This window comes from Melozone crissalis, unplaced genomic scaffold, assembly GCF_028551555.1.
Source record: "Melozone crissalis strain CALT ecotype California unplaced genomic scaffold, PUWL_Pcris_2 ptg000020l_1, whole genome shotgun sequence".
Taxonomy (NCBI): Eukaryota; Metazoa; Chordata; class Aves; order Passeriformes; family Passerellidae; genus Melozone; species Melozone crissalis.
This window is the reverse complement of record NW_026535798.1, coordinates 1,092,298-1,120,089: the sequence shown is the minus strand read 5'-3', so window position 1 is coordinate 1,120,089 and position 27,792 is coordinate 1,092,298. Positions and strand designations below refer to the sequence as shown.

The window sequence follows — 27,792 nt, the reverse complement described above, 5'->3', positions numbered from 1 at the left end:
CACCTGGATGAAGGTTGGACTTGAAGATCTTGGAGGTTTTTTCTAACTTTAATGATTTAATGATTCTATACTTGAAATAAAAGCAGCTGGGACATCCAGAATCCCCCCACTGCCTCCTTCCAGAGAACTTTCCCCACACCAAAAGGCTGTTTTTACCCAGGGGAACCAAAGGATTTGGCAGTGGCTTCCCAAAACATTGTTTTGTCACCCAATGCAGGAGCCTTTCGGTTCCTCAGCTCCCTGGGCCTCATGGTCATGAAGGAACAGTAATTGGGAAAAAAATCTCCTTTGGAAAAGAGAGAAAAGGGGGATTTAAGTTGTGATGGTGCTAAAATTATTGATTTTCCTGTTGAATACTGGGAATTACAAAGACAGGAATGAGTCTGGCAGGTAAGTGAGGAGAAAAACCCATCAAAAAAACCCAGGTCTATTGCCAAGGAAGAATTCAATTAATATTTTCCTCTGAGTTGCTTTAAATTTATGAGTGTTTAGCTAATTAGAGTCTGGCCAGGCAGATCCAAATCAGGATCGCCCTTTTCCCCTTGCTTCCCGTGCAAGCTCTTGCAGGAGGGAGGAGGAAACCTTCCCTGCTTTCATCAAAACCTTTGTTCTGCTGAGCTCTTTGAAGATTACAATCACAACCACGGCTGTTTCACACTCATTAGGCAGGAATTCAAGAGAACAGATCTCCAACTACTCCAAAATCCAAACCATGCTTTGCTTCACCCCTGCAGAAGGCTCAGGTCAGGTCGTGCCAGTGTCTGTCCCCTCTTTGCAGCACAAGCCTGGATGTTCCCACAGATAACTCCAGGGAGCACGTGGGTGAGAAATCCCTTCTGCTTTCCCACTGTTCCATGCATCATTTGCTATTTACTCCCATAAAATCCCCGAGTTGTTCTCGCCCAGCGCAGCACAAAGCTGTTACTGAAAGGATCAAGGGGCAGCAGTGTGACAGCCCCGAGCCTGTGACACGCACACAGGGAGGATTTCCGAGCTGCCAGACGGGATTTCAGCTGCTTGCACCCAGCGAAAGTGCTAAAAATGCCACTGGGGAGAATTGCTGGGAGATAAATCTCCAAATTCCCTGTGTGACTCCGGGCACGACGCTGGGATGGGGCTGATGGTAATCCTGGGATGTGCAGGGTTCAGGCTGAGTGGGAATGAAAGGGCAGAATACAAAGCACCCAGAGCAGCCCTGCCAGAGCTCTGCTCCCAAAGGAATCCTAATTCCCTGTGATATTCCCTGCTCAGAACCCCCAGACACCAAAAGCAGCTCAGGACACTCAGGACACCCCTGGGAGCGACCCGAGGACACTTCCAGAACACACCTGAACTCACCTTGGTAGACGAAATGAAAGCCTTTGGCTGTGGATTGACCCTTGGAGCTGAATTTGATGAGGATCTGGTTGGTGGTGGCCAATGGCAAAGATTCCCCTGGATGGGGAGGAGGGAAAACAGGAGAGACACAGAGGTGGAGGAATGAGCCACAGAGAGTGGGTGTTGGGTGACAGCTGTGACAAAGCTGCTGTCTCCAGCAGGGACAGGGACAGGGGATAGGGAGCAGCTCCCTACCTGAGTGAGAGCCTGAGAGGGAGCTGAGCAGCCGTGAGTGCTCCGTGGGGCCATCGTGCACCTCCACCACGTCATTGAGCGCCGTCTGGAAAAAGGCAAACTGCCCGAAGAGCACTGTGGGGACAGGGACAGGGCTGGCACCGGCCACTGCTGTCCCCAGTGCCACCACACTGCCATCCCACTGCTGTCCCCAGTGCCACCATGCTGCTGTCCCCATGGCCATCACACTGCTGTGCCCAATGTCATCACACTGCTGTCCCACTGCTGTCCCCAGCATCACCACGCTGCTGTCCCCAGTGTCATCACACTGCCATCCCACTGCTGTCCTCAGTGCCACCACACTGCTGTCCCCAGCATCACCACGCTGCTGTCCCCAGTGTCACCACACTGCTGTCCCCAGCATCACCACGCTGCTGTCTCCAGTGCCACCACACTGGCGTCCCCATATTGCTGTCCCCAGTGTCATCCCACTGCTGTCCCCAGTGCCACCACACTGCTGTTCCCAGTGCCACCACACTGGCGTCCCCATATTGCTGTCCCCAGTGTCATCCCTCTGCTGTCCCCAGTGCCACCACACTGCTGTTCCCAGTGCCGCCACACTGGCATCCCCATATTGCTGTCCCCAATGTCACCACACTGCCATCCCACTGCTGTCCCCAGCATCACCATGCTGCTGTCCCCAATGTCACCATACTACTGTCCCACTGTTGTCCCTAGTGCCACCACACTTCTGTCCCCAGTGTCATTACACCATCATCCTCACTCAATCCCAGTGCTGTCCCCACTGTCATCCCATTGCCACCCCATTGCTGTCCCTACACCGCCCTCCACACCCAGCCTCTGGGGCCAAGGCATTTTCATGGACTCAGAGAATCCCCTGAGCTGAACCAGACCCCAAGGACCGTCCAGTCCAAGCCCTGACCCCCCAGGATTCCCAACATTCCAAACTGGGATTTCTTTTCCCAGCACAACCTCTGTCCTGCGTTTCAGCTGCCTTTATTCCAGGCAGGGAGTGACAGCCTGGAAAAATGGGAGCCTTTTATTTATCCCCAAATTCCAGAGGCAGCACCAGACTCCCCTGGCTTCATTAACTCAACATTTTCCCACTGATTCCCAGCCCACTGGGAATTTCCTGTGGCTCATTACCCTTTCCCTGCCTAGGGAACACGAGGCGCAGAATTCCACTGAGGAATTATAATTATTGATTAGCTGCAATGGACAAAATTGGACAAATCCAGAATTTTCTCTGACTCCAGCACAAAGAGCACCCAACAGCACCTCCTGCTACCTCTCCTGCTACCTCCTCTCCCATCTTCCTTATCTCCAGTTCTGGATGAACTTAGAAAAATTATCATTAAAAACCCAGCAAATAAGAAGAGAATCCCATAAAAATTCCAAGCATGGTACCATAGTCCTTGGGCACGACGATGGAGTACAGGCACACATGGCCACTGGTGTAGTTTTGGGGATAATTTGGGGACAGGACGACTCCATCTGAGCCTGTGTACTGCCCGCCACAGGGAGCTGCAAGGGAAAAGGATCATGGAGCATCCCTGGAGCCTGGAAATGTCCCCAGCCACCATCCCCTGCTCCAGGTGCTGCTGCCTGAAAGTTCTCATTGGAAAAATCAGGTTTATCCCACCCTGAGTTTGTGCTGGAATTATCAAACCACTAACTAATGTGGGATTTGCTCTGTTCCCCACTCACAGCTGGGGATGAGCTCCTTTTGCCACCTTTCCTCAGTTTTTCCTGCCACAGCCTTCCCAAATTAGGGATTTCACTCCTTCCCCCCACCAGCTGCCTCTTGATCCCCTTCTCAGCTCAAATCTGACTGCAAACCATGAAGTCAGAAAAGAAAATAAAATAACCACAGATAAACCCTAAGGAAAAACCCCTTGTTTTGTCACTGAGCTCTGTCCCTGCTCAGCAACACCCAAGACTGAGGGTTTGGATTGGCAAGGATCAGGTTTAGCCAAGGTTTAAGAGGATTCCTGACTCCTGTCCTGTGCCAGGCACTGAATCAGTCATGTCCAGTTTCCTGTCTGTCTCCAAGAAAACCCTCAGGAAAACTCCCCAAAATCAGCTCTTCCTTTAAAAAAAGAGCTGTTAAACCCCTGAAAAACAATGAAATCTAATTCCTGGTAAAACCCCTAAAAAATTATAGAAAAACTGAGAAAACCCCTGTGAATTAACCCCCATTTTTCCATGGAGGATGCATTGAGGGGTCCAGCTCTGGGCAGATCCTCCCCCCAGCCCCTTCCCGTGGGATTTACCTGTACAGGTGGGGCGTGGCTTGTTCCAGGTGGGTTTCCCATCCCCTCCCATCACACAGGTGAGGGTGGGGCCCCCCTCGATGTCGTAGCCCCCATCACAGTAGAAGGTGATGGTGGAGCCCAGCTTCAGGTCTGTGCCCACCCTGGTGCCATTCTTGATGGAGCCTGGGTCAAAGCAGGACTCCCGGGGGTTCTCTGCAGGGAAAGAGATAAAATTTTAAAAAACATATTAAAAAAATGTTAAAAACCAAATTTCCTAGGATTTTTATTCCTCGGGCGCAGCTCCTCTGCTGCTTTGATAAGTGCAATGGGATTTTTTTTAGGATTTTTTTCACCTGAGAATGTGTGGGATTTTCACAAGGACTGGCACCATTTGCAGGGTGTGGATTTGGGATTTGGTTTGGATTCTGGGAGAAGGGAGGCTCCAGTTCCCACCCAGGCACCCAAAATACAAACTCCCTGTTTTGGGAACCACAGACTGGGGAACCCCCTCTGCCCATCACACATTTGTACCCTCAGCCTTTAAATCCTGAAATCCTGGGTTCCCCTGGGTTCAGTGGGGTCTTGAAGGACCATAAGCCAAATCAAAACTCTGATTTCACACAACCCCAGGATCGCTGAGGCTGGAAATTCCCTTCAGGACCATCGAGTCCAAGCTGCGACCAATCCCCACCCTGTCACCAGCCACAAGGACAAATCATATTTGAGATGGGGAGGAATCTCCATCTGGCACAGAGAAATCCTGGATTCCCCATCCCTGAAGTGTCCAAGGCCAGGCTGGATGGAACTGGGAGCAATCTGGGATGGTGGGATTGTTCCTGCCCATGGATGGATTTTAAAGTCCTTTCCAACCCAAACCAGTCTGGGATTCTTTCATTTATTCCTTGGACACCTCCAGGGGTGGGGATTCCACCCTTTCCAAGGCCTGGCACCTTTTCCATGCAGAAGTTCCTGCTCATGTCCAACCTGAGCCTCCCATAGCACAACTTCAGGCTGCTCCCTCTCATCCTGTCCCTGTTCCCTGGGTGCAGAGGCCAAACCCCACCTTGCTCCACCCTCCTGGCAGGTAGATAGTGAAAAATTCTCTTCCTGCAGAGTTTAAAATCCCATTTCCACATAAAAACTCCAGAGAACACTACAGAGCTGTCAGGACTTAGATATTTTTTTCCTTCTTCTAACAGCTTTTTTTTGGGGGGGTTTTCTTTTCTTTAATTTTTTTCCCTGCCTGCAATATAATTAGAGGCTTTGATTAATCCTGCTCTTTTGTCATTTGGAAATTGCTCATTAAAGACAAGGGCTTTTCTGAGAGCAGTGGCTCTGGGAACAATTCAAGTGTGCTTAAGCATTAAATCAGGGGCTCTCAGATTTTGGGGAAGGTGTGGAAAGGAGAAACAGGAAACTGTAAAGCCCACAGGTTTTGCTTTTGCTTCTCTGCATGAAAAATCAGGTGATCCCATGGTTTCCTGTCCACAGCAGCTGCACCAGGAGATCCAAATGAATGGGGCACAAAAAGATGGGATTTTCTTTTTCCTCAGAGCATCAATTCCCTGTTTTGGAAGCCACAGATTGGTCAACCCCCACTGCTCATCACACATTTGTATCCTCAACCTTTAAATCCTGAAATCTTGGGTTCTCCTGGCTCTGTGGGGTCTTGATGTACAAATTTGGGACACTTTGAGCACCACTTTTTCTCTTTTCCTGTTTCACTCCTTTCCTCTTCACCTCCCTTTCTCCACCCTCTGCTTTGGGGATGCCAAAACACCAGAATTCCCCCTGGAAGGAGCTTTCCACAGCATCTAGAGCCTTGTTCCAAAGAGGTGGAATAATCTGGGAATAAGTAGAGGGAAAGCCCCAGGTAGCTGCTGGTGGGGTCTTGATGCACAAATTTTGGACACTTTTGAGCACCACTTTTCCAGTTTCACTCCACTCCTCTTCACCTCCCTTTCTCCACCCTCTGCTTTGGGGATGCCAAAACACAATAATTCCCCTTGGAAGGAGTTTTCCACAGCACCTAGAGCCTCTCCAGTTGTTCCAACAAGTGGAATAATGTGGGAATAAGCAGAGGGAAAGCCCCAGGTAGCTGCTGAGCCCCCAGCCCTCACCTGTGTACTCGATGACGAAGCCAGCGTTGCTGACGGAGGCGTCGCTCCGGAACGCCAGGAAAAGGCTGTTGCTGCTGCTCTCGATCCTCTCTGGCAGCTGGGAGCCATAAAAACTCCCAATCAGAGGGCTCAGGGAGTCAGGCCCATCGTAGATGTGCAGGAAATCGTAGCCAGGCTCCAGGCTGAAGCTGCAAAAGCAAAGGAGGAGAGCTTGGGGTCAGGACATATTAGTGGAGAATTCCGCGTTGATGTTCTGGGATGTGGAAACCCGGGGCAGGGACTGGCTGCTCCTGCTCCAAAATCCTGCCAGGCAGAGGAAATTCCTGCCTCTATCCATGTCTGAGGGATCCAGGAGTAGGGATGGAGTCAAGGGGTTGGGATGGGGTTGGTCTCAGAGCTGCAGCTGCTGCAGGGATTCCTGGGCTGTGCCACATCATGTTCTATTTATTTCTGGGGTGGAAGGAATGATGAATCTGACTCCATGTTCTCAGAAGGCTGATTTATTATTTTATGATACTGTATTATATTAAAGAATGCAAACTAAACTACACTAAAGAATATAGAAGGTTAAAGAGATAATAATGAAAACTCGTGACTCTCTCCAGAGTCCTGACACAGTTTGGCCCTAATTGGCCAAAGAGTGAAAACAACTCACAGCAGAATCCAATGAAACAATCACCTGTGCGTAAACAATTTCCAAACACATTCCACATGTGAGCAAAACACAGGAGAAGCAAATCAGATAAGAATTGTTTTCCTTTTTCTCTGATTCTTCTCAGAAGAATCCCGGCCAAAGGGATTTTTGGATTTTTCCAGAAAATATGTGACAATGTTCTGTCTATCAAAGAGGAACTGCAGCTGGAATAAGAGGATCTCCTCCCCAAAAAATGTCTGGGAACAGATTATCCAGGGACATGGGACAGCTCCATCAGATTCCTTCCCAAAGTTCAGACATCCACACCCAGATCCTCCCTCCCCTCTCTGTGGCCATGGCACCAAACCATGCGTCCCCTCCCCAAGGCTATGGCACCAAACCCTTGTGTACTCACACGCTGAACACCAGGGCAATGACATAGTCAGGGGACACTGTCAGCTTCCAGTCACACTCCTTCCCTGGGGGATATGGCTCTGGGTACTGTGGGGACAGGATCACCCCAGCCGGGCCCGTCAGGATCCCGCCACACGGAGCTGCAGGAAAACCACCAAGGGTGAGCCTCTTGTGAAAAATGCGTATTTTATGATCGGCTTTTTGCAAATATTCAAATGAATGTTATATGTGTTGTGTTAGGAAGTAATGCTGGATTAATCCTCTTAAGTAGTGTGTTAAATATAGTTTTAGGTTATAACAAAATGTTAAAATAGAAACTATGCTATGTAGGATACTTTTTTAAAGAAAGGACTCGCATTGAGATAGCAGCCACAGGACACCTAAATCTTTCAGAAAAAAAGAATTTATTGCCCTCTTATCAAAAGAAACTAACTTCTTCCCACCTCAAAGGTGCTGTTAGGATTCAGAGGAAGAAGCTGACACTGCCCAGACAGAATCCTGTATTTGAATGGAATTTATGCATCATGTATGAGGTGTTTGAATATGCAACAGGTTATTTTTTTTAACGGTTAATCGTTTGTTAACTGTGTCCTTTTTCAGGCTCATGCTGCCCAGAAAAGGTCCCCGGACCGTCTGTAACTCTTTGTATTTATTGTCTCATATTCTCCTAATTCAATTTGTCCAAATTATTATTAATTAATATTAATAATTATTATATAGAATAGAATTAATGTTAATTAATTCTAATTGTATTACTATTTTTATAACCATTTTATTACTATTAAACTTTTAAAATTTCAAAAACAAGTGATTGGCGTTTTTCACAATTTAGAGCACGCAGACTTCCAAAGCACCAAATGGGAAGCAGGAATGGAATAAAATAAAGGAGATGTGATAGACAGAGGGGATTGAGACAGCACAGAATCCTTGTGGGGCATTTTAGTGGGAAGTGACCCTGAGGCTCATGTAGGACATGAGGTTGTGGTGGCTCTGCCAGGTGAGGGCTCTGTCAAACACCTCAAAGAGATCTCTGGATGCCACCAGGACCTTCCTAAAATCCATAAGTGAAGAGCCAGGAGGGAGAGAGAGGGAGAAATTCCACTTTCCTGCTGCATTTATGGAAGTCCCTGTCAAGGCCTGCTCGCCCGTAACGAGGTGAAAACACGTCTGGGCCTAAATGGCTCTGTCGTGTTTACTCCACTTCCCAGCACATTAAATGCCAAGCTGATTGAAAAATCAATTATTGCTTTTTTAAGGCTCAAAGTGCCTGCTCGTGTTTCTCACCGTGGCAAAACATGACTGATATTTTTCCTGTCAGTTTTTTATTATGCAGGCTCTTTGTGAGGGCTCGGAGGTTTCCCAGATCGGCCCTCACGTATTTGGGGTGAAAGGAAGGGGGTCTGAGAGCAGATAAAGAGTGGGAAATGAACTGGGATGGGATAAAAATGATGGGATAAATCTTGGAAACATTTTCCATGAAGGAATGAGCATGTGGAATTTGATAAAGAAAAGTATCAGGTAAAACCCAGTGGGGCTTGTCTAGAAATGCCATAGTAGGGATTAGAGAGCTTTTTCAAGTCCAAAAATGGAGAAATGTCATCCTTCTGGGACACACCAGGAAACCACAGCACAGATATGGAAAATTTGGCTGAAAGTCCCCCAAAAATACCTTGGAGAAACCACCAAACTTCCCACATTTGGGATGGAATGAGAGCAGGGAGAGCACAGCCTGTGGGGAGGTCTGAGAGCAGCTACAGAGTGGGAAATGAGCTGGGATGGGATAAAAATGATGGGATAAATCTTGGAAACATTTTCCATGAAGGAGTGAGCATGTGGGATTGTCCTGTGAGCTTTGATAAAGAAAAATATCAGGAAAAATATCAGGTAAACCCCAGTGGGGCTGGTCTAGAAATGCCATAGTACCTGTTAGAGAGCTTTTTCAAGTCCAAAAATGGAGAAATGTTATCCTTCTACTGAAATCACAGTACAGATATGGAAAATTTGGCTGAAAGTCCCCCCAGAAATGCCTTGGAAGAACACACCAGCATCTCTTCTGTGCCCATTCATCCCAATTTTAACCCCAAGGGTGCCTTCCCCTCCCATACTGTAACGTCAGGGGAAAACTCTGCAGAAACTGAAATCTAAGGACTCATTTTTGAAAAGCCTGAGGGAGACAAGTGTTCAACACCCTCGGATTCCTTTGAAAATCCCACCCAGAGTCTCCAAAGGGTTTGAAGCAGGAGCTGGACCCAGCCAGTGGTGCCTGGGACTGGGAGGGATGCAGACTTCAAATGGCCCAAACCTCCCGGGGCTCTCCCAGCCTGGATTGTTTCACAGTGGTGCCACAAAGAGGGGAAAACGCATCTGAAATGCTAAATACCCCCAGTCAGCCCTAAATTTAACACTGAGTTTTCCCAGTTTAGCTCCAACTAGGCTGCCTCTCCCCCAGTTACTGATATTTCACTGATTATTCCTCCAAATCCTTTGTCACTTCATATTAAAATTGGCTGGGAAAAAAACTATAAACAATTGAAGTATAATTTGAAGTACAATTTGAAGTATTAGAAAATCAGCATTTTTAATCACAGCTGTGGAGACCTGAAGGATATTTTTTTAAAAATATTTCTTGATTTTTTAAGATGTGTGGAGTGAAATTTTATAACAGGGTTCAGGATGGATCTGTGTCCATGAATTCAGGATGTGGATCTGTGTCCATTGGTTTAGAACATGGACCTGTGTCCCTGGGCTCAGAACATGGACCTGTGTATATGGGTTCAGGACATGGATTTGTGTCCATGAATTCAGGACGTGGATCTGTGTCCATGGATTCAGGTCATGGATCTGTGTCCATGGGTTTAAAACATGGATCTGTATCCATGGGCTCAAGACAGGGATCTGTGTCCACGGAGTTAAAACAAGCATCTGTGTCCACAGATTAAGCACAGGGATCTATGTCCATGTGCCCAGGACATGGATCTGCATCCATGGGCACAGATCATGGATCTGTGTCCATGGATTCAGATGACAGATCTGTGTCCATGTGCTCAGATAATGGATCTGCATCCCTGGGCTCAGATCATGGATCTGTGTCCATGGATCCAGGTCACAGATCTGCATCCATGGGTTTAGAACATGCATCTGCATCCATGGGCTCAGAACAGGGATCTGTGTCCATGGATTCAGGACAGGGATCTGTGTCCCTGGGCCCAGAACATGGCCCTGTGTCCATGGATTCAGGACATGGATCTGTCCATGGATTCAGGTCGTGGATCTATGTTCGTGTGCCAGGACATGGCCTTGTGTCCATGGATTCAGGTCACAGATCTGTGTCTGTTTCCTTGTGTACCTGTGCAGGTGGGAGGGTCAGGCTGCCAGAAGAACCTGTTCTGGATCTGCACACAGGTGATCTGGGCCTCCCCTTGCAGGCTGTAGCCGGGGTTGCACTGGAAGGTGATGGAGTCCCCGGCCTCCCGGCTGTCCCCGCTCCGGCTCCCGTTCTGGGGGATTCCTGGGTCGTTGCAGGATGTGGCTGTGGACACTGCAGGGAATTAAAAGCACTCCTGAATATCAATGTTTATTTAACACCAGGCCTGCAGCACTGGCTGCCCTCAGGCTCTGTCCTTACCCAGACATCCAGGCCATGCCTTGTTTCCCCATCCCTCCTCCTTCAGCATCCCACAAAGTTCCCCGACACACAAAAAGTGCTTTTCCCTTTGCTCTGAGCATCTGCCACTCCAGCTGGGAAAGGCTCTGGGGACCAGCAAGTTCAAGAGCAGCACCCAGGGAGCAGCTTTGATGTAGAATTGTGCACATGGCTGTTTACTCCATCAGGCCAGACACCCACTGATCCTCCACGGTGCTTTTGGAGAGTTCTGTGCCAAGGCACATGCTGCAAAATCAACTCAGCCACCAGCACTTCACGCTTTCCCCTGAGTGCCAGAGAAATTTAGCCTCAAGATCTGTGAAGCATCAAGCCTGACCTTTCAGAAATGTGTTTGTTTCCTTTCCAGACTTGTTGCTGCCTCTCTTTGAGGTCTGAGATGTCCCCTGAGCTGGGGACAGGCAAAGCTTCGCTGCTGCCTGAGCTCAAGGTCTGCCAACAGCACATGGATTTACCAGCAGGGAAAATCCTGGAGTAATAGGAGTTTTGTGAGCTTATCCACCTCATTAAAGGTCCCAAGATCCCAAAGTGGACAGGTCTGAGCTCAGGTCTGGCTGCTTAGTCACACCTGCTGAACAAAGGCTTTGAGCAGGAGCAGTCAATAAAGCCCAGCTCCAGATCAGGAGCTTATTTCCTGCTAAGTTGATGAGAGTCTGTTACAGCCAGGCAGTTTAGAGAAAGCTGCTCTTGAAAGAGCCAGAGGAAATCCCTCTCTTTCTGTGCAGCTGGAGATAAGGAAGTTAACAGCCCAGGCTGGTCCTTCCTGGCAGGATGAGACACAAATGTGGCAAAAAAACCCCAGGATGGCACCGCTGTGCTGCGTAACACAAAGCTCTGCCTCTGTCTGGGTCATCCCAAAGCTCTGAAACCCAGCAGAAATTCTCCCCAAAATGCTGCCTTGTTCCCCCAGCCAAGCAAGACACCCTAGACAGAAAGTTATGGAAAGAAAAAACAGAAAACCCAAACTTGGGAAGATGTTTCAATGTGTCTCAGTCCAGGCAAAGTCACATCATCACTCACCCAACCACTCCCTGTTTTTATCACTCCAAAACAACTGCACAAACCTGAACATTCCATAAATATTGGAATATATCACCCTAAATAATTGAAATTAATATGTTTGCAGGGCTGAGGTTTGGTTGGGGTTTCCCTCTGGGTCTGGTCAGGTTTTTGAGGAACCCCTGCCCATCCCACCTGAGAACTGGATGGCAAAGCCCTGCTTGCTGGTGAAGAAGTCGGTGTTGAACTGCAGGATGACGGAGTTGAAGGTGCTGTGGATGTCCCCAGGCAGCCCCGAGCCGCTCATCTCCTTCAGCAGGATCCCGTTCTCCACCGGCCCGTCCCAGATCCGCAGCACGTCGTGGAACTCCTCGGTGTGGAAAACCATGAAATGGAGCCTGAGGGGCAAAAAACACCCGAAATTCAGGCCTGGAGTGTGGTTTGTGCCAAATTCAGGCAGCCAGGCTCACACAGAATGTGTTGTTTCATCTGGAATTCAGGCCTGGAGTGAGGTTTGTTGTGGTATTTTTTGAGTCTTGAATTTGACTCCATGTTTTTAGAAGGCTAATTGATTATTTTATTATATTATACAAATTATACTAAATTTTATGTTACATCATTATTATATTATATTATATTACATTATATATTATATTATATTATATTATATTATATTATATTTACATGATATTATTTATATATATTTACATATGTTGATATTATATATATATAATATAATTTATATTATATTACTTATAGATTATTATTATTATTATTATTACTACTAAATATTATGTTCTATATATTATATAAATTATACTAAACTACACTAAAGAATAGAGAAAGGATAAAGACAGAAGGCTAAAGGATAAAAATGAATCTCGTGACTCTTTCCAGAGTCTGACACAGCCTGACTGTGATTGGTTATTAAGTTAAAACAATTCACACAAAACCAATGAAACAATCACCTGTTGGATAAACAATCTCTAAATTACATTCCAAAGCAGCAAAACACAGGAGAAGCAAATCAGATAATTATTGTTTTCATTTTTCTCTGAGGCTTCTCAGCTTCCCAGGAGAAGAAATCCTGGTGAAGGGATTTTTCAGACATCCCCAAATCCCACCCTGTCCTTGGGGGTGTTGTCCAAACCCTCCTGGAGCTCTTGGGAATGTGAGCATTCCCTGGGGATGGAGCAGGAGTTGATCCCATCCACTCCTGCACTCCAATCCCACCTGGACAGGAGGAATTTCCCTGTCCCTGTTTGTCACTGCCCCATTTTCCCTCTGGCACAGCAAAATCAGGCCAAGCATGGGCAACTCAACCCCAGTGTGAAACGGGGACAGAAACCTAGAAACAGAAAAAAAAACTTCTGTAAAAAATAAACCCATCAGGTGCTGTGCTGAAATCCCTGCCAGCCCACAGAGGCAAACAGGGAAGCTTTCACTTGGCTGCTTTCCCATTTATCTGGGGCAAACATAAATAAATCAGGGGAGAGACATAAAAAAAAGGGGGAGGAAAAAAAAAAAAAAAAAGAAAAAAGCCCCACTGCAAAATCCTCAGGAACAAAATGATGCCCAGAGAAGCTGGGAGAAACCAAAAGAGCTGAATCATAAATCTCCCAAGCAGAGACCTTGAGCAAAGAGAAATAAAGCCAGGCCTGAGGAAAATCAGGATGGATGGTGCAGAGCTGTTCTCCACGGCTGCCTTGCTGTGATTAGGTTTGTTCCCAGCCTTAACTGGGCCCAGTGAGCCAGAACTGCTGGGAAAAACTAAAAACTCATCCCTGGAGACCTTGGGATCAGGGGGAGGCTGCCAGGGGTTGAGCTGGGCTGGGGGGACACCCTGGAACTGCCACCAGCAGCTCCAGGGCTGCCTAAAGCACCCCATTTATCTGAGAAAAAACAAATTCAGGGGGAGAACACCTGGATGATCCAGGTGATCAGGCTGGAATCTGCTGGGGTATCAGATATGGAGTTCTCTGGAGCAAATCCAGCTATTCCACATTGACATCTCAGCTTTTCCCTCAGCCTGAGGTGTGAGACCAGGCACAGCCCCTGCTGCAGCAGACAATGGAGGGGAAAGGAGTTTTATTCATGAGGGGAAAGGAGTTTTATTCCTGAGGGGAAAAGAAATTGTATTCCTGAGGGGAAAGGAATTCTATTCCTGAGGGAAAGGAATTTTATTCTTGAGGGGAAAGGAGTTTGATTCATGAGGGGAAAGGAGAAGAAATTCCATTCCTGAGGGGAAAGGAATTCTATTCCTGAGGGGAAAGGAATTTTATTCCAGAGGGAAAGGAATTTTATTCCTGAGGGGAAAGGAATTCTATTCCTGAGGGGAAAGGAATTTTATTCCAGAGGGAAAGGAATTTTATTCCTGAGGGGAAAGGAATTCTATTCCTGAGGGGAAAGGAATTTTATTCCAGAGGGAAAGGAATTTTATTCCTGAGGGGAAAGGAATTTTATTCGTGCACTCTGACAATCCCAAATATTTCTCAATTATAGGCATGGAAATGCAGTAAAAAACAAACAAAAAATCCCACAAAAAAACCCAAACCAAACCAAACCAAACAAAAAGAACCTCAAACAAACAAACAAGCACCAAAAAAAAACCCCCCAAAAAACCCCAAAAAACCCCAAACCAACAAACAAAAAAACAAACAAAAAAAACCCAAACCAACAAACCAAAACAAAAGAAACCAAACAAAAAACCCCAAACATCAACACCCAAACCAAACCAAACCCAAAACAAAACCAATAACCAAATTAGAAACTGGGGAGATTATATTTATGTAAATATAAGTGTGAGAGTGGGGAAGCTCTGCCAGTTTAGCAAGGAGCAGAGAGGAGAGCCCAGCTCTACCCTGAGTGTGAACAACCCTTGGTCCCTGTGGGTCCCTTCCAGCTCTGGGTATTTTCTCTGCTGTTTTTAGATGAAACTCTGCAAAGTGGAACCTGTCAATACCCATGAAAATGGGAATTAACAACATCAGTGGAATTTCACAACACTGGGCTCAGGGGTTGACCACAACTCTGCCATGTCTCTGTGTCCTCTGCTCCCAGCTGGGTAAGGAATTTCCATCCATTTTCCACACAACCTCCTGCTTTTCCTCCACCTTCCTCCTCACCCCCAGCCCAACCAAGGCACTCCAAGCCCCCTCTGCAAGAGCAGCCCTTTCCCTTTCATGGCTCTGAGGTGCAGACTCATTTTTCTCGCTGTCTCACCCCCCCTGCCCTTCCCCTGGTGCTGCGCAGCTACAGCTTCATTCCAAAAGCTCTGGTGATTAATTTTCATGTAAGTTATAAATGAGAGCTTTATGCAATTGTATCATGCGTGAAGAGGATTATTTTTCCAATGGATTACCATAAAAATGAAGTTGCTGGGAATGTGCTCTCTCCACTCCCCTGAGATCAGCTGTGCTGCTGCTGGGGCTGGGAGATGAAAGGGGCAGGGAGAGGGAGCTCTGATCCCTGGGAAGGGCAGGGTCACCAGGTGTGTGCGGCTCTGACACCTTCCAGAACCTTCTCCTTTCACTGCTGGCCTCTTCCAAGCCTTTGGTTGATCCCAAACCTCTGCTCATGCTTTTAGGGATTACAAGAGCAAAGTTGCTGAAGCAGCCTTTGGATAGGGGGGAAAAAGGGACTTCTCTACTCTGTCCTATAAAAACCTTTTCCAGGAGAACAAAAATAGAGGAGATTTCGAGTGGAAGCTGCCTGTGCAGGGATTCAGCTGTTTTTGCTGTGCTTTTCCTCCTCTGCTCACACCCAAGCCCATCCATTATTGAGCCATTCTGAAGGGCAGCGCTAATGGAGGGAATTTCTGCATGAAATAAAAATGTGAAAACACCAGGCCAAACCTGCCTCCAGCAGAACTCCACGGGCTAAAAGCAGCACAGAGCTCACCCTGAGGGCCAGGCTGTGCTGGGATGGGTGCTGAGGCAGCAGGGAGGAGAAAATGGGATGGAGAGGGAAGGAATTCAGGATGGAACAGCAATGGGCTTGGGGTGAGCCAGGAATGGCTGAGAAGCACTGGGAACTCTGATGGGAGAGGATTACTACTACTATTATTATTATTATTATTATTATTATTATTATTACTACTACTACTACTACTATTATTTATCATTATCATCATTATTATTATTGTTGTTGTTATTCAGAACTTTTAAGGTGCATTTCTCCCCCTCAAATCCCACTCAGTCAAAGCTTGGCTTGCCCAAATATTCCAGTTTTTTTGTGGGTTTTGGCCAGCCTGGAATCCCTGGGAACACCCAGGGCAGCCCTGAAGGGTTTGGCAAACATCACTCAGGGGGTGGTGGGGCAGAAGTGAAGGATCAGGGAGAAGGAATTCCCTGGATTCTGGGACATTCCCTGTGATTTCCTACAACACCCCCATTCCAGGATTGTGTGGCCATTCAGCACTTTTGGGATGTTCCTCATTGATCTGGTGGAAAAAAGGGTTTGATTCTGGATGCATCCCATTAAGGAGAGGGGTGGGAAGCTGTCCATGGGCACCAAAGCTCATCTGGGATGTCTGAGCTCAGGAACACCATGGGCAGGACCAGGACATGGTCTGGTGTCACCACCCAGGGCTGAAAACAGAGGAGCAGTGATGCCTCTGGGGGCTCTGAGCAACCTGGGAAATAAACCCCATAAATCCTCAATCCCATCCTAAACCATTCCCTGATTCTGGAACCAACGCAGTGACTTCTCCCTGCTCGTCCCTCAGCTTCTCCCTCCTTTGCTTTATTTAATTTTTGATCTTTGTTTCTGCGAGAAATCCGTGGGGATTTTTTTGAAAAAACCAGCTCCAAGTGGGAAAGAAGCCAAACCACAGGAGCCCAGCTCACCCAATGGTGCACCCAGGCTCTGCCTCGATGGTCCAGATGCAGTTGAGGTTGTGGTCGTAGGGAGTTGGGTATCCTGGAGAAAGGATCCGTCCCGAGGTCTCTCCTCTGATTGTCCCTCCACACTCAGCTGGAACAAAAATATTTATGGGGTTAGGGAGGAGATTTGTGGCTTTCTGTGGCTCTTGCTTGGCAACAAGCTCACCCTGCAACAGAGATTATTCCTGGCTTTTTCCAGGGATTCTAAAAGCTTACAAAGATGAAGGGAATTGTTGAATTCAGCTGAGTTATCAGAGTTATTCTGAATTTCTGAACACCTGGCAAAGCTTCCCTGCACCTTTCTGAATCTCCAGGGAGCAAAAGCAGAGCCTGTCAGGATCCTGATTCCCTGCTCCACACGTGGGGGTGAAGGAGCTCTGCTCCTCTGCTTGGATTCATCAGAAAATGAAGGATAAGAAGCCAAAGAACTTGTAAATGTCGCTGTAAATGAACTGCAAAGAATGTGAGGATTTGGAGTAATTTCCATAACATATCCATTCAAATTCTGTAATTTTCATTTTTTTCCGTTTTCTTTCATTTCTTTTTAATTTCCACACGCTCAGACACGGCCTCATATCCAACACACGAAGAGCAAACAGGCTGAAGGTTAAGAAAACGCACAAATGGCGGAGATTTATCTTTTTACATCAATAAATGAGGCTGAAATCCCAGCCAAGGACTGGCCCTGCCTCCTGGGAGAGGGAACACGGAGTGCCAGGGGCTGAGCACATCCCTGGGTGTGCAGATCTCCCAGGGGACTCGGTGTCCAACAACTCCCCCATGTCCTGGGCATGGCAGGACGGGAATCAGCAATCAGCCCCATTCATTTAACACACAGAACCCCAAAGCGGAATTTGGAAGAGCTGCAGGTGAAAAGGGAACTCTGCAAAGGGAATTGAAATGTCTGGGGACGGGATCAGGTGTCAGGCAGCTCTGAAATAAAACTGGCTCTGAGCTGTCACACAGGACACACGTTGGTGTCACTATCAGGAGGTGGCACTCACTTCAACATGTCCAGAGTGAAAGGACAAGGCTGGAACAGCACAAGGAAGCAAAAATCCCTTGTCAAATGTGGGTTTAGGGCAGAGGGTTTCATGTTAGAGCTGCTTCAGGTGCTCTCTGTCTCATACAGGAGCCTCACCACGTTAATTAGTGGAGATGGGCAATTAACAGCAGAGTTAATGTCCATGGATCAGCAAAGGGTGGTCAGGGTGGGGAATCCAATTTCCTGGAGGTGCAGGAGGTGTCTCCATCTTGAGATGCCTCACAGAGGAGCCTCACCGCAACTTAATTAGTGCAGATGCAATTAACAGGAGAGTTAATGTCACATGGATGAGCAAAGCAGGGACAGAAGGTGGCCAGGGAGTGGGATCCAAGGAAATCACTTCCAGGAAGTTTTTCCATCTCAAGGACCCTCACCACAGACAACTTAATTAGTGCAGATGCAATTAACAGCAGAGTTAATGTCAATGGATCAGCAAAGCGTGGTCAGGGCATGGAATCCACAAGGAAATAATTTCATGGAATCCACAAGGAAAGAATTTCCTGGAGGTTTTGGAGGAGCAGGAGGTGTCTCCACCTTGAGATGCCTCACAGAGGATCCTCACCACAACTTAATTAGCGTAGATGGGAGTAATTAATAGCAGAGTTAATGTCAATGGATCAGCAAAGCTAGGACAAAAAAATGGTCAGGGTAGGACCATTTTTTGTAGGGTAGGGTGTGGGACCAAGGGTGTTCAGGGTGTGTGATCCAAATCTCGGTCTGGAGAGTGCTGGAGGAGCAGGAGGTGTCTCCATCTCGAGGACCCTCACCACACACAACTCAATTAGTGCAGATGCAATTAACAGCAGAGTTCATGTCAGTGGATCAGCAAAGCAGGGACCAAGGATGTTCAGGGTGTGGGATGCCAGGAAATCTCTCCTGGAGAAGGAGGAAGGAGAAGGGGAAGGAGGAGGAGGAGGAGGAGGAGAAGGAGGAGAAAGAGGAGAAGGAGGAGAAAGAGGAGAAGGAGGAGAAGGAGGAGAAGGAGAAGGAGGAGGAGAAGAGAAGGAGGAGGAGGAGGAGGAGAAAAAGGAGGAAAAGAAAGAGAAGGAGGAGGAGAAGGAGGAGGAGAATAAGGAGGAGAATGAGGAGGAGAATAAGGAGAAGAAGGAGAAGGAGAAGGAGGAGAAGGTGTCTCACCCACACAGGTCGGCAGGGGCCGGTCCCAGGCTCTCCTCTCCCCAGTCAGGCACACCAGCACCCTGGTGCCTCTCAGGGTGTAGCCAGGGTCACAGCTGAAGGACACTGAGCTGCCAGCAAAGTGTCCCTCGTCGTGCACCTTGTACCCAAACTGGGGCACGCCGGGGTCCTCGCACTTGATGAGCTCAAAACCTGCACAGGGAGCAAGGGCAGCTGTTGGCAGCAGGGATTTCACAGCCAGGAGGGTCTCACACAAAGCCACGGTGGGGTTTTCTTCTTACAATGATTTGTTGGGGAGCAAAGGGGCCATTCGGAAATCAGAAGGGTTTTAATTAATGTTGGAGTTTTGATCTGGATTTCGGGATCGCTACAGGCTTGACAGGAATAGTTTGATCAGATCCCAGGGAACAGGGACAGGGGAAGAGGAAACAGCCTTGACCTGTGCCAGGGGAGGTCAGGTTGGACACCAGCAGGAATTTCTGCATGGAAAGGGTTGGAAGGGGCTGCCCAGGGAGGTTTGGAGTGCCCATCCCTGGAGGTGTCCAAGGAACAGCTGCATGTGGCACTCAGTGACAAGCTGGGGATCAGGCACAGCTTGGACTGGGTGGGCTTGGAGGGCTTTCCCACCCTCAATAATCCTGGGATGCTGTGCTCTCCCACACTCCAACTCCACTTTGGGTACAAGATCACCCCAGAAAGGACTCTTTGCTCATGTGCAACACAAAACCACAAAAATACACCTTGACCTGTGGGATTGGAACTCACTGGAGAACTGCAGCTCGAAGCCCTTGCTGGTGTTGGCAGGGTCAGTGATGAACTCCAGCCACATGGAGCTGGAGGTGCTGTTGATGCTGGTGCCCAGCAGCTCCGAGCGGCTGAAGGTGCCCAGCAGCCGGGCAGAGCTGTTGGTGCCATCGTAGACCTAGGAGGGACAACAAATCCAGCCTGGAAAAGCCATTCCTGGGATCAAACCATCACTGCCCAGAGGGGCTCTGGCTGCTCCTGGATCCCTGGAAGTCTCCAAGGCCAGGCTGGATGGGGCTTGGAACAACCTGGGACAGTGGAAGGTGTCCCTGCCCGTGGATGATCCTTAAGGTCCCTTCCCACCCAAACCATTCCAGGATTTCCTTAAGGTCCCTTCCCACCCAAACAATTCCAGGATTTCCTTAAGGTCCCTTCCCACCCAAACCATTCCAGGATTTCCTTAAGGTCCCTTCCCACCCAAACAATTCCAGGATTTCCTTAAGGTCCCTTCCCACCCAAACCATTCCAGGATTTCCTTAAGGTCCCTTCCCACCCAAACCATTCCAGGATCTCCTTAAGGTCCCTTCCCACCCAAACCATTCCAGGATCTCCTTAAGGTCCCTTCCCACCCAAACCATTCCAGGATCTCCTTAAGGTCCCTTCCCACACAAACCATTCCAGGATCTCCTTAAGGTCCCTTCCCACCCAAACCATTCCAGGATTTCCTTAAGGTCCCGTCCCACCCAAACCATTCCAGGATCTCCTTAAGGTCCCTTCCCACCCAAACCATTCCAGGATCTCCTTAAGGTCCCTTCCCACCCAAACCATTCCAGGATCTCCTTAAGGTCCCGTCCCACCCAAACCATTCCAGGATTTCTCTGCAGTTTCACTGAGCTCCAGAATAGAGAAATGATGAGGAATTCATCCCACCTAGTCCCTGATCTGCTCACAGCAACACCCTGGGTTTGTCCTTTGGGGTTTTTTTTTTGGGAAGAACCAGCAGCTCCTGATAAATGCCCTCATTTGGGGTCACCTCAAATTAAGGAATTTGCTCCTGGCACTGAGCTGATCCTGAGTATTGGAGGGAAAAGGGAAGGAAAGAACCAACCCACTCTGAATTCCAGCTTCAGGCTGGAAAAGCAACTCCAACCCTCCAGGATTTGTCCTACAGGTGATCCAGGAGTGGTTCCTGGATCCACAAGTGCAAACAGGGACAAATCCTTCAGGCAATGTGAGCTGAGATCCAGGGATATCAAACTAAAAGTCTGATTTGATGGAACTCCACAGTGCTGCCCACCTGAGGAGCAGCATTTCCACCCTGGAGGATCTGCACCCTCCTCCTCAGCCCTAATTTACTCTGCACACTGGGCTGCATCTCCTCAACTCTCTTTCCCAAGGAGCAGCTGCTAAAAAATCCACATTTTTCCCCCAGACTGACTCAGAGATGAGCCTTGATTTAAGAAAAACACAAATGGGGTTTTTTTCTTCCTTTTGTGAGGACCAAGAGCAGCTCCTCACCAGTGGAGATCGATAGGAACTTTCCTCAGATGAGCAGCTGATGACAAACCTGCTGAGAAAATGTAATTCCTCTGACAAGGAGTACATTCCTTGCATTAACAGGAAATCTTTCTCCCTTTCCAGTCATTTGTGAGCTGGAAACGTGGATTACGCCTCTCCTGGAGTGTGACACTTCAATGAGGACAGAGGATTCTTGGGAAGATGGCTCAGCACATCCTTGCAATATTAATGCCTCCTTCAAAACCATTCCTTTGGTTAATATAAAAAAAAACTCAGCCTGGATTTGTCTCCTTCTCCACAGAGTCCTGGAGCTTGAATAATCTCAGAAGAGTCTGGAGTTCTGCATTTCAATCAGCCCCTTTTTTGGGGACAAACCAGCCTTGATTCTTCAAAGCACTGAAATAATGCTGAAACCCTAACTATTCTGATGGAGGAGGAGTTTTTCTTGTGCAATTCCAGAGGTGAGAGCGGAATTTTAGCTGGTATAGGGGAAATTTGGGCTTCCAAACTGCCATGGGAATCACTGGGATGACACAGAGGTCGCTTCCACCTAATCCCACCAAAATTTTAGAACCTTTCTGGTGGATGAGGAGTTTTCCCTGTGCAATTCCAGAGGTGAGAGCTGAGGTTTAGCTGGTCTGGGGGAAACCTGGCATTCCAAACTGCCATGGGAATCACTGGCATGACACAGAGGTCGCTTCCACCAAATCCCACCAAAATTTTAGAGCCTTTCTGATGGATGAGGAGTTTTTACTGCGCAATTCCACAGGTGAGAGCTGAGGTTTAGCTGGTCTGGGGGAAATCTGAGCTTCCAAACTGCCATGGAATCAGTCCATGGCATTGGGATGACACAGGTCACTCCCACCTAATCCCATGAGAATTTTAGAGCCTTTCTGGTGGATGAGGAGTTTTCCCTGTGCAATTCCACAGGTGAGAGCTGAAGTTTAGCTGGTCTAGGAGAAATCTGACCTTGCAAACTGCCATGGCAATCACTCCATGGCACTGGGATGACACAGAGATCATTCCCACCTAATCCCACCAAAATTTTAGAGCCTTTCTGATGGAGGAGGAGCTTTCCCTGTGCAGTTCCAGAGGTGAGAGCGGAGGTTTAGCTGGTCTGGGAGAAATCTGCCATGGCAATCCCTCCATGGCACTGGGATGACAAAGAGGTCACCTAATCCCACCAGAATTTTAGAGCATTTAGAGGTGTTGCTCTCCACTGCCCGAGCCAGAATTACCTTGAGGACATCTCCTGCCTCCAGCTCGAAGGTCCTGGCTTTCAGCTGGATGCCCTTGCCAGGCTGGCTCTGGATGGAGTAGATGCACTCGTGGTTGTTGTTGTAGTTCAGGGGGTAGTTGGGCGACAGCAGCACACCCTGGGTGCCCGTCACCGAGGAGCCACACTCAGCTGCAGCGAGACACAAAGGCACATTTCAGTGACCCCACGCGTCTGCTGGCCACAGCACACATGCAGGAGGCGCCTCTGAAGGCCACAGCCGCTCAGCCCCTCCTGCAGCAGCAAGGAGAGGGCTTTTCCCTGTTGGTATTCACTACAACCTGTTGTTATTTACCACAACCATATCTCTACAACCTGCTGGTGTTCACTACAACCTGTTAGTATTCACTACAACCTGTTGGTATTCAGTACAACCTCTTGTTACTCACCAGAACCTGTTGGTATTCACTACAACCTCTTGTAACTCACTACAACCTGCTGATATTCACTACAACCTCTTGTTACTCACTACAACCTGCTGGTATTCACTACAACATGCTGGTATTCCCTACAACCTGTTGTTATTCACTACAACCTCCTGTTACTCACTACAACCTGTTTTTATTCGCTACAATCTGTTAGTATTCACTATAACCTCTTGTTACCCACTACAACCTGTTGGTATTCACTACAACCTGTTGGTATTCACTACAACCTGTTGGCATTTACTACAACCTCTTGTTACTCACTACAACCTGCTGGCATTTACTACAACCTCTTGTTACTCGCTATGACCTGTTGTTATTCACTACAACCTGTTGTTGGTCACTACAACCTGCACACTGTCGCCTTTCCCATCAAATTTTCCTAGCCAGGCTTCTCTCCTCTTTCAGAATCTGTGTAAATGTAAATCTGGGGGGAATTTGGGGAGGAATCTGTGTAAATTTAAATCTCTGTGAATCTCTGTGAAATGTGAGTGGATCTGTGAGAAATCTGTGGGAAGTTGGGGGATCTGTGTGAATCTGTGGAGAATCTGTAGGAATTTGGGTGAATCTGTATAAACGTAAATCTGTGTGAAGCTCTGTGAAATCTGTGTGGATCTTTGGGAATTTGGGGGGAATTTGGGGGAATCTGTGGGGGATCTGTGGGGAATCTGTGTAAATGTAAATGTGTGTGAATCTCTGTGAAATCTGTGTGGATCTGTGGGAAATCTGGAGGAATCTGGGTGAATCTGTAGGGGATCTGTGTAAATGTGTGTGAAGCTCTGTGAAATTTATGTGGATCCGTGAGAAGTCTGTGGGAATCCGGGCGAGATCTGTGAGTAATCTGTGCAAATATAAATCTGTGTGAATCTCTGTGACATCTGCATGGATCTGCAGAAAATCTGTGGGAAATGGATATAAATCCGTACGAATCTGTATGAATTTGTGTAGATCTGCTCAGAACAACCCCACGCTGAGGATTTTCTGTTCCTCCTGCCGAGCTCCCACACGAGCCAGCCGTGACTCACTGTTTTCCCAGCCTGTTTACCCTGCAGGATTTTCTGCTGTCAAACACTGGCTGCCTGCTCCTCTGGGGCTCTGCACGCAGGCCTGGGGACAGTCATCCCCTAGAGCAGTTTTTGGGATCAATCTCATGTCCCTGAGTCCTCATAGCTCCTGGAGCTGAGGGAACCATCCCAGGGGAGGGACGCATCTCAGAGCAGCTCCTGGATGATGAGGGAACCATCCCAGGTGAGGGAACCATCCCAGAACAGCTCCTGGAGCTGAGGAAACCATCCCAGGTGAAGGAACCATCCCAGGGCAGCTCCTGAAGATGAGGGAACCATCCCAGGTGAGGGAACCATCCCAGGTGAGCTCCTGGAGCTGAAGAAACCATCGCAGGGCAGCTCCTGGATGATGAGGGAACCATCCCAGGTGAGGGAACCATCTCAAGTGAGAGAACCATCTCAGAGCAGCTCCTGGAGCTGAAGGAACCATCCCAGGTGAGGGAACCATCCCAGGGAAGCTCCTGGAGCTGGAGGAACCATCCCATGTGAGGGAACCATCCCAGAACAGCTCCTGGAGATGAGGGAACCATCCCAGAACAGCTCCTGGCTCTGCTGCTCCTCCAGGGAAGGGTTAAGCAGCAGAGGCACCCACAGGAGGCTCTCTGGAGGAGACTCTTTGTCCTCTGCTCTTGCCAGGGATGAAAAGCTGGATTTTGGCACAGATTCCCCAGGGACAATGCTGGGGACATCTCAGGGAGCTGTCCTGGCCACAGGGCTTGGACAAAGGAACAAAAACCACTCCGAGCCCTCCCCAGACCATCTCCAAGATAGGAGCTGAATGCAGAGTGTCTGGAAAAGCAATTAAACCTCCTGTGATCTTAATGAGTCAGTCTGCCTTTTCCATCCCTATCCAGGCAGATCTGAGCAGCACTGGGGACATTGTGACAGAGCTGTCACCCTGCCACGGAGCTCTGGGCCATCAGCCCTGAGTTTGCCCTGCTCTGATCAAGCCAAGCTGTTAATTCTGAGCCAGGAGCAGCAGCCAGGGTTGTCCACTCAGTGCTGCTGTCTGAGGCTCCAGTTCAAAGCTCTGGAAATGATTTTTTATTTTGATTTTCATTCCCCTGATGAGCTTTATCTGCAGCCTGATTGTTACTCCTGCCTGTCCCAGCAGAATGAGGCCCCAGAGCTGGAAATTCAGCACAGCTGGCTCTGCTGGGGAGATTTGCTGCTGAAATTCTCCCTCAAGGGTCACCTAACCCTAACCCACAGCTTAGGACAATCTCCTGAGCAGGTCTGGCCACCAGGTGAGAGCCCTGCCCTGACTGATCTCGAGGAATCCCACAGGCTCAGGGTGAGCAGAGCTGGGAATGATTTTCTATTGAAATTCTACACCAAAAAATAAGTGTGACATCCTTTTTCCCACGGCCTGGAGCATCATCCCCCAACCCTGCTCTGGATGGTCCCACTCTGGGGGATGTCACCCATACATCCCAGGGGATGTCACCTCTCCATCCCAAAGGATGTCACCCATCCATCCCAGGGAATGTCACACACCCCAGGGGTGCTCCCATCCATCCTGGGGGGTGTCACCCATCCCAGAGGTGCTGCCATCCACCCTGGGGGATGTCACTTATCCACGGGATGTCACCCATCCATCTTGGAATATGTCACCAATCCCAGGGGTGCTCCCATCTACTCTGGGGGATGCCACTCCTCCATCCCAGGGAATGTCACCCATCCCAGCTCCCATCCATCCCAGGGATGCTCCCAACCATCCTAGGGGTGCTCCCAGCCATCCCAGGGGATGTCACCTCTCCATTCCAGGGGATGTCACCCATCCCAGGGCTGCTCCCATCCATCCCAGAGATGTCACTCATCTCAGGAATGTCACCCATCCATCCCAGGGGATGTCACCCATCCTAGAGGTGCTCTCATCCATTTTGGAGGATGCCACCCATCCCAGGGGTGTTCCCATCCATCCCAGGGGATATTACCCCCCCATCCCAGGAATGTCACCCATCCCAGGAATGTCTCCCATCCATCCCAGGGCATGTCACCAACCCATCCCAAGAACGCAACCCATCCACCCTGGAGGATGTCACCCATCCTAGAGGTACTCCCAACCATCCTGGGGAATGTCACCCATCCATCCCCAGGAGGTATCACCCACCCCAGGGACATCACCCACCCCAGGGCTGCTCCCATCCATCCTGGGGGTTGTCACCCACCCCAGGGCCGCTCCCGTCCATCCCTGCCCACCTCAGGAGTGCAGCACAGCGGGGCCAGCCAAGCAAAATGAAAGCACATGACCACCTACCAACACACCTTGGCAGAGGCGCACTCCACACTCGCCGTCGCCCGCCCAGGCAGGTGATGCGCGCCGCGCCCTCCAGCCGGTACCCGGGGAAGCACGAGAAGCTCAGCACGTCCCCCACCCCGAACTGCAGCCCCTTCCTGATGCTGTAGGCCGGCACCTCGGGCTCGTCACACGGCTCCAGGTCGTATTCTGGAGGGGGAAAACGGGGGTTGTGGGATGGGAGATGGGTTCTGTCCTCCACGGAGAGGAGATGAGGGTCCAAGGGAGCTCTGAGCCTTAATCCAGCTGCAGTGAACCCATGAGGATGGAATCCCGTTTGGGCCATGAAAACCCACCTGGATTTCACCCCAATCCACAGCTCAAGGATTCTGTTCTTCCTGTAAATGACATGAGGATCCAAGGGAGGCTCTGAGCCTTGATCCAGCTGCATTTTGCAGGGAGGATGGAAAAATGAGGATGGAATCCTGTTTGGGCCATGAAAATCCATCCAGATGCCACCCCAACCTAAAACTCAGGGGTTCTGTACTCCCTGGAGAGGACACAAGAATCCAAGGGAGCTCTGAGTTTTGATCCAGCTGCATTTTCCAGGGAGGATGGAAAAATGAGGATGGAATCCTGTTTGGGTCATGTAAACCCAGGTGGATTTCACCCCAGCCTAAAACTCAGGGGTCTGCCTTCCCTGGAGAGAACACAAGGATCCAAGGGAGCTTTGATCCAGCTGCAGTGAATCCATGAAGATTCCAAATCATGAAAACCCACCTGGATTTCACTCCAACCTACAACTTGGGTTCTGTCCTCCCTGGAGCGGACATGAGGATCTAAAGGAGCTCTGAGCCTTGATCCAGCTGCAGTGAATCCATGAGGATTCTAAACTATGAATATCCACCTGGATTTCACCTCAACCTAAAACTCAGGGGTTCAGACCTCCCTGGAGAGGACATGAGCATCTAAAGGAGCTCTGAGCCTTGATCCAGCTGCAGCGAATCCATGAGGATTCCAAACCATGAAAATCCACCTGGATTTCACCCCCAGCCTACAGCTCAGGGATTCTGTCCTCCCTCTAAATGCCACAAGGATCCAAGGGATCTCTGAGCTTTGATCCAGTTTCAGTGAACCCATGAGGATTTCTATTTCCCCCTCCACCTACAACTCCCTCCCAGCCCCTGCATCCCAACCACCTCCGAAGGCAACAGGTCCCAGTCCCTGTCACAGTGACAGGGATGGGGATTTGTCACTGTCCCTGTGCTGCAGCCCAGAGAGGATGGATTGATCCGGGTGGGATTTCTGCTGCCTCTCCTTTTCTAATCCTGGAAATGGATGATCCTGCTCAGGGAAGGCAGGAGGACGCTGAAGCTGCTGCTCCAAGAAAGGTCACGTAGGATTCTGGCCAACAGCCAAACTCAAATCTCTGACCCCAAAGCAGCCTGAAGGAAAACTCTTTTGAAGGTGTTTTTGGCAACATCTCCAAGTCCAAAGCCTGTATGTTAACATATATATATGTAAAGGGAGCTAAAAATAGAACTGACTCCTGGTTTTGCTTTTCAAGATAGGAAAGAAACCTTGAAATACACTGAAAATGAGAGTTATAATTAGAGGCGAGCTTTTGAAAGGCAAAAAGCCATTTTCCCCTCATCAAAATGGGAGTTAATTGGAAATTTTCTGACTGGTTTCCACATGCAAATCCCTGACTTCAGAGGCCAGGAACAAAGGCACTGGGAACCAGGTTTCAGCTGCATCTATGGCAACAGCTCTGCCCGTCAGGGAGGGTGCCAGACCAAGCTCCAC

General features: G+C 48.8%; 1 protein-coding gene across 1 annotated transcript in view; it reads right to left on the bottom strand.

Annotated features, from left to right (window-relative positions):
- LOC128937662 (CUB and sushi domain-containing protein 2-like) overlaps positions 1–27,792 on the bottom strand; it is a 142,206-nt gene that overhangs the window by 52,465 nt on the left and 61,949 nt on the right. Inside the window, exons 17-29 of the mRNA XM_054277457.1 lie at positions 26,008–26,196; positions 22,221–22,390; positions 19,486–19,642; positions 18,721–18,912; positions 16,503–16,629; positions 11,851–12,053; positions 10,342–10,533; positions 6,997–7,135; positions 5,948–6,135; positions 3,846–4,040; positions 2,980–3,096; positions 1,573–1,686; positions 1,339–1,434 (exon numbers count right to left, since the gene is read on the bottom strand). Coding sequence (XP_054133432.1) covers positions 1,339–1,434; positions 1,573–1,686; positions 2,980–3,096; positions 3,846–4,040; positions 5,948–6,135; positions 6,997–7,135; positions 10,342–10,533; positions 11,851–12,053; positions 16,503–16,629; positions 18,721–18,912; positions 19,486–19,642; positions 22,221–22,390; positions 26,008–26,196 — 2,079 coding nt within the window. The remainder of the gene's footprint in view (positions 1–1,338; positions 1,435–1,572; positions 1,687–2,979; positions 3,097–3,845; positions 4,041–5,947; positions 6,136–6,996; positions 7,136–10,341; positions 10,534–11,850; positions 12,054–16,502; positions 16,630–18,720; positions 18,913–19,485; positions 19,643–22,220; positions 22,391–26,007; positions 26,197–27,792) is intronic.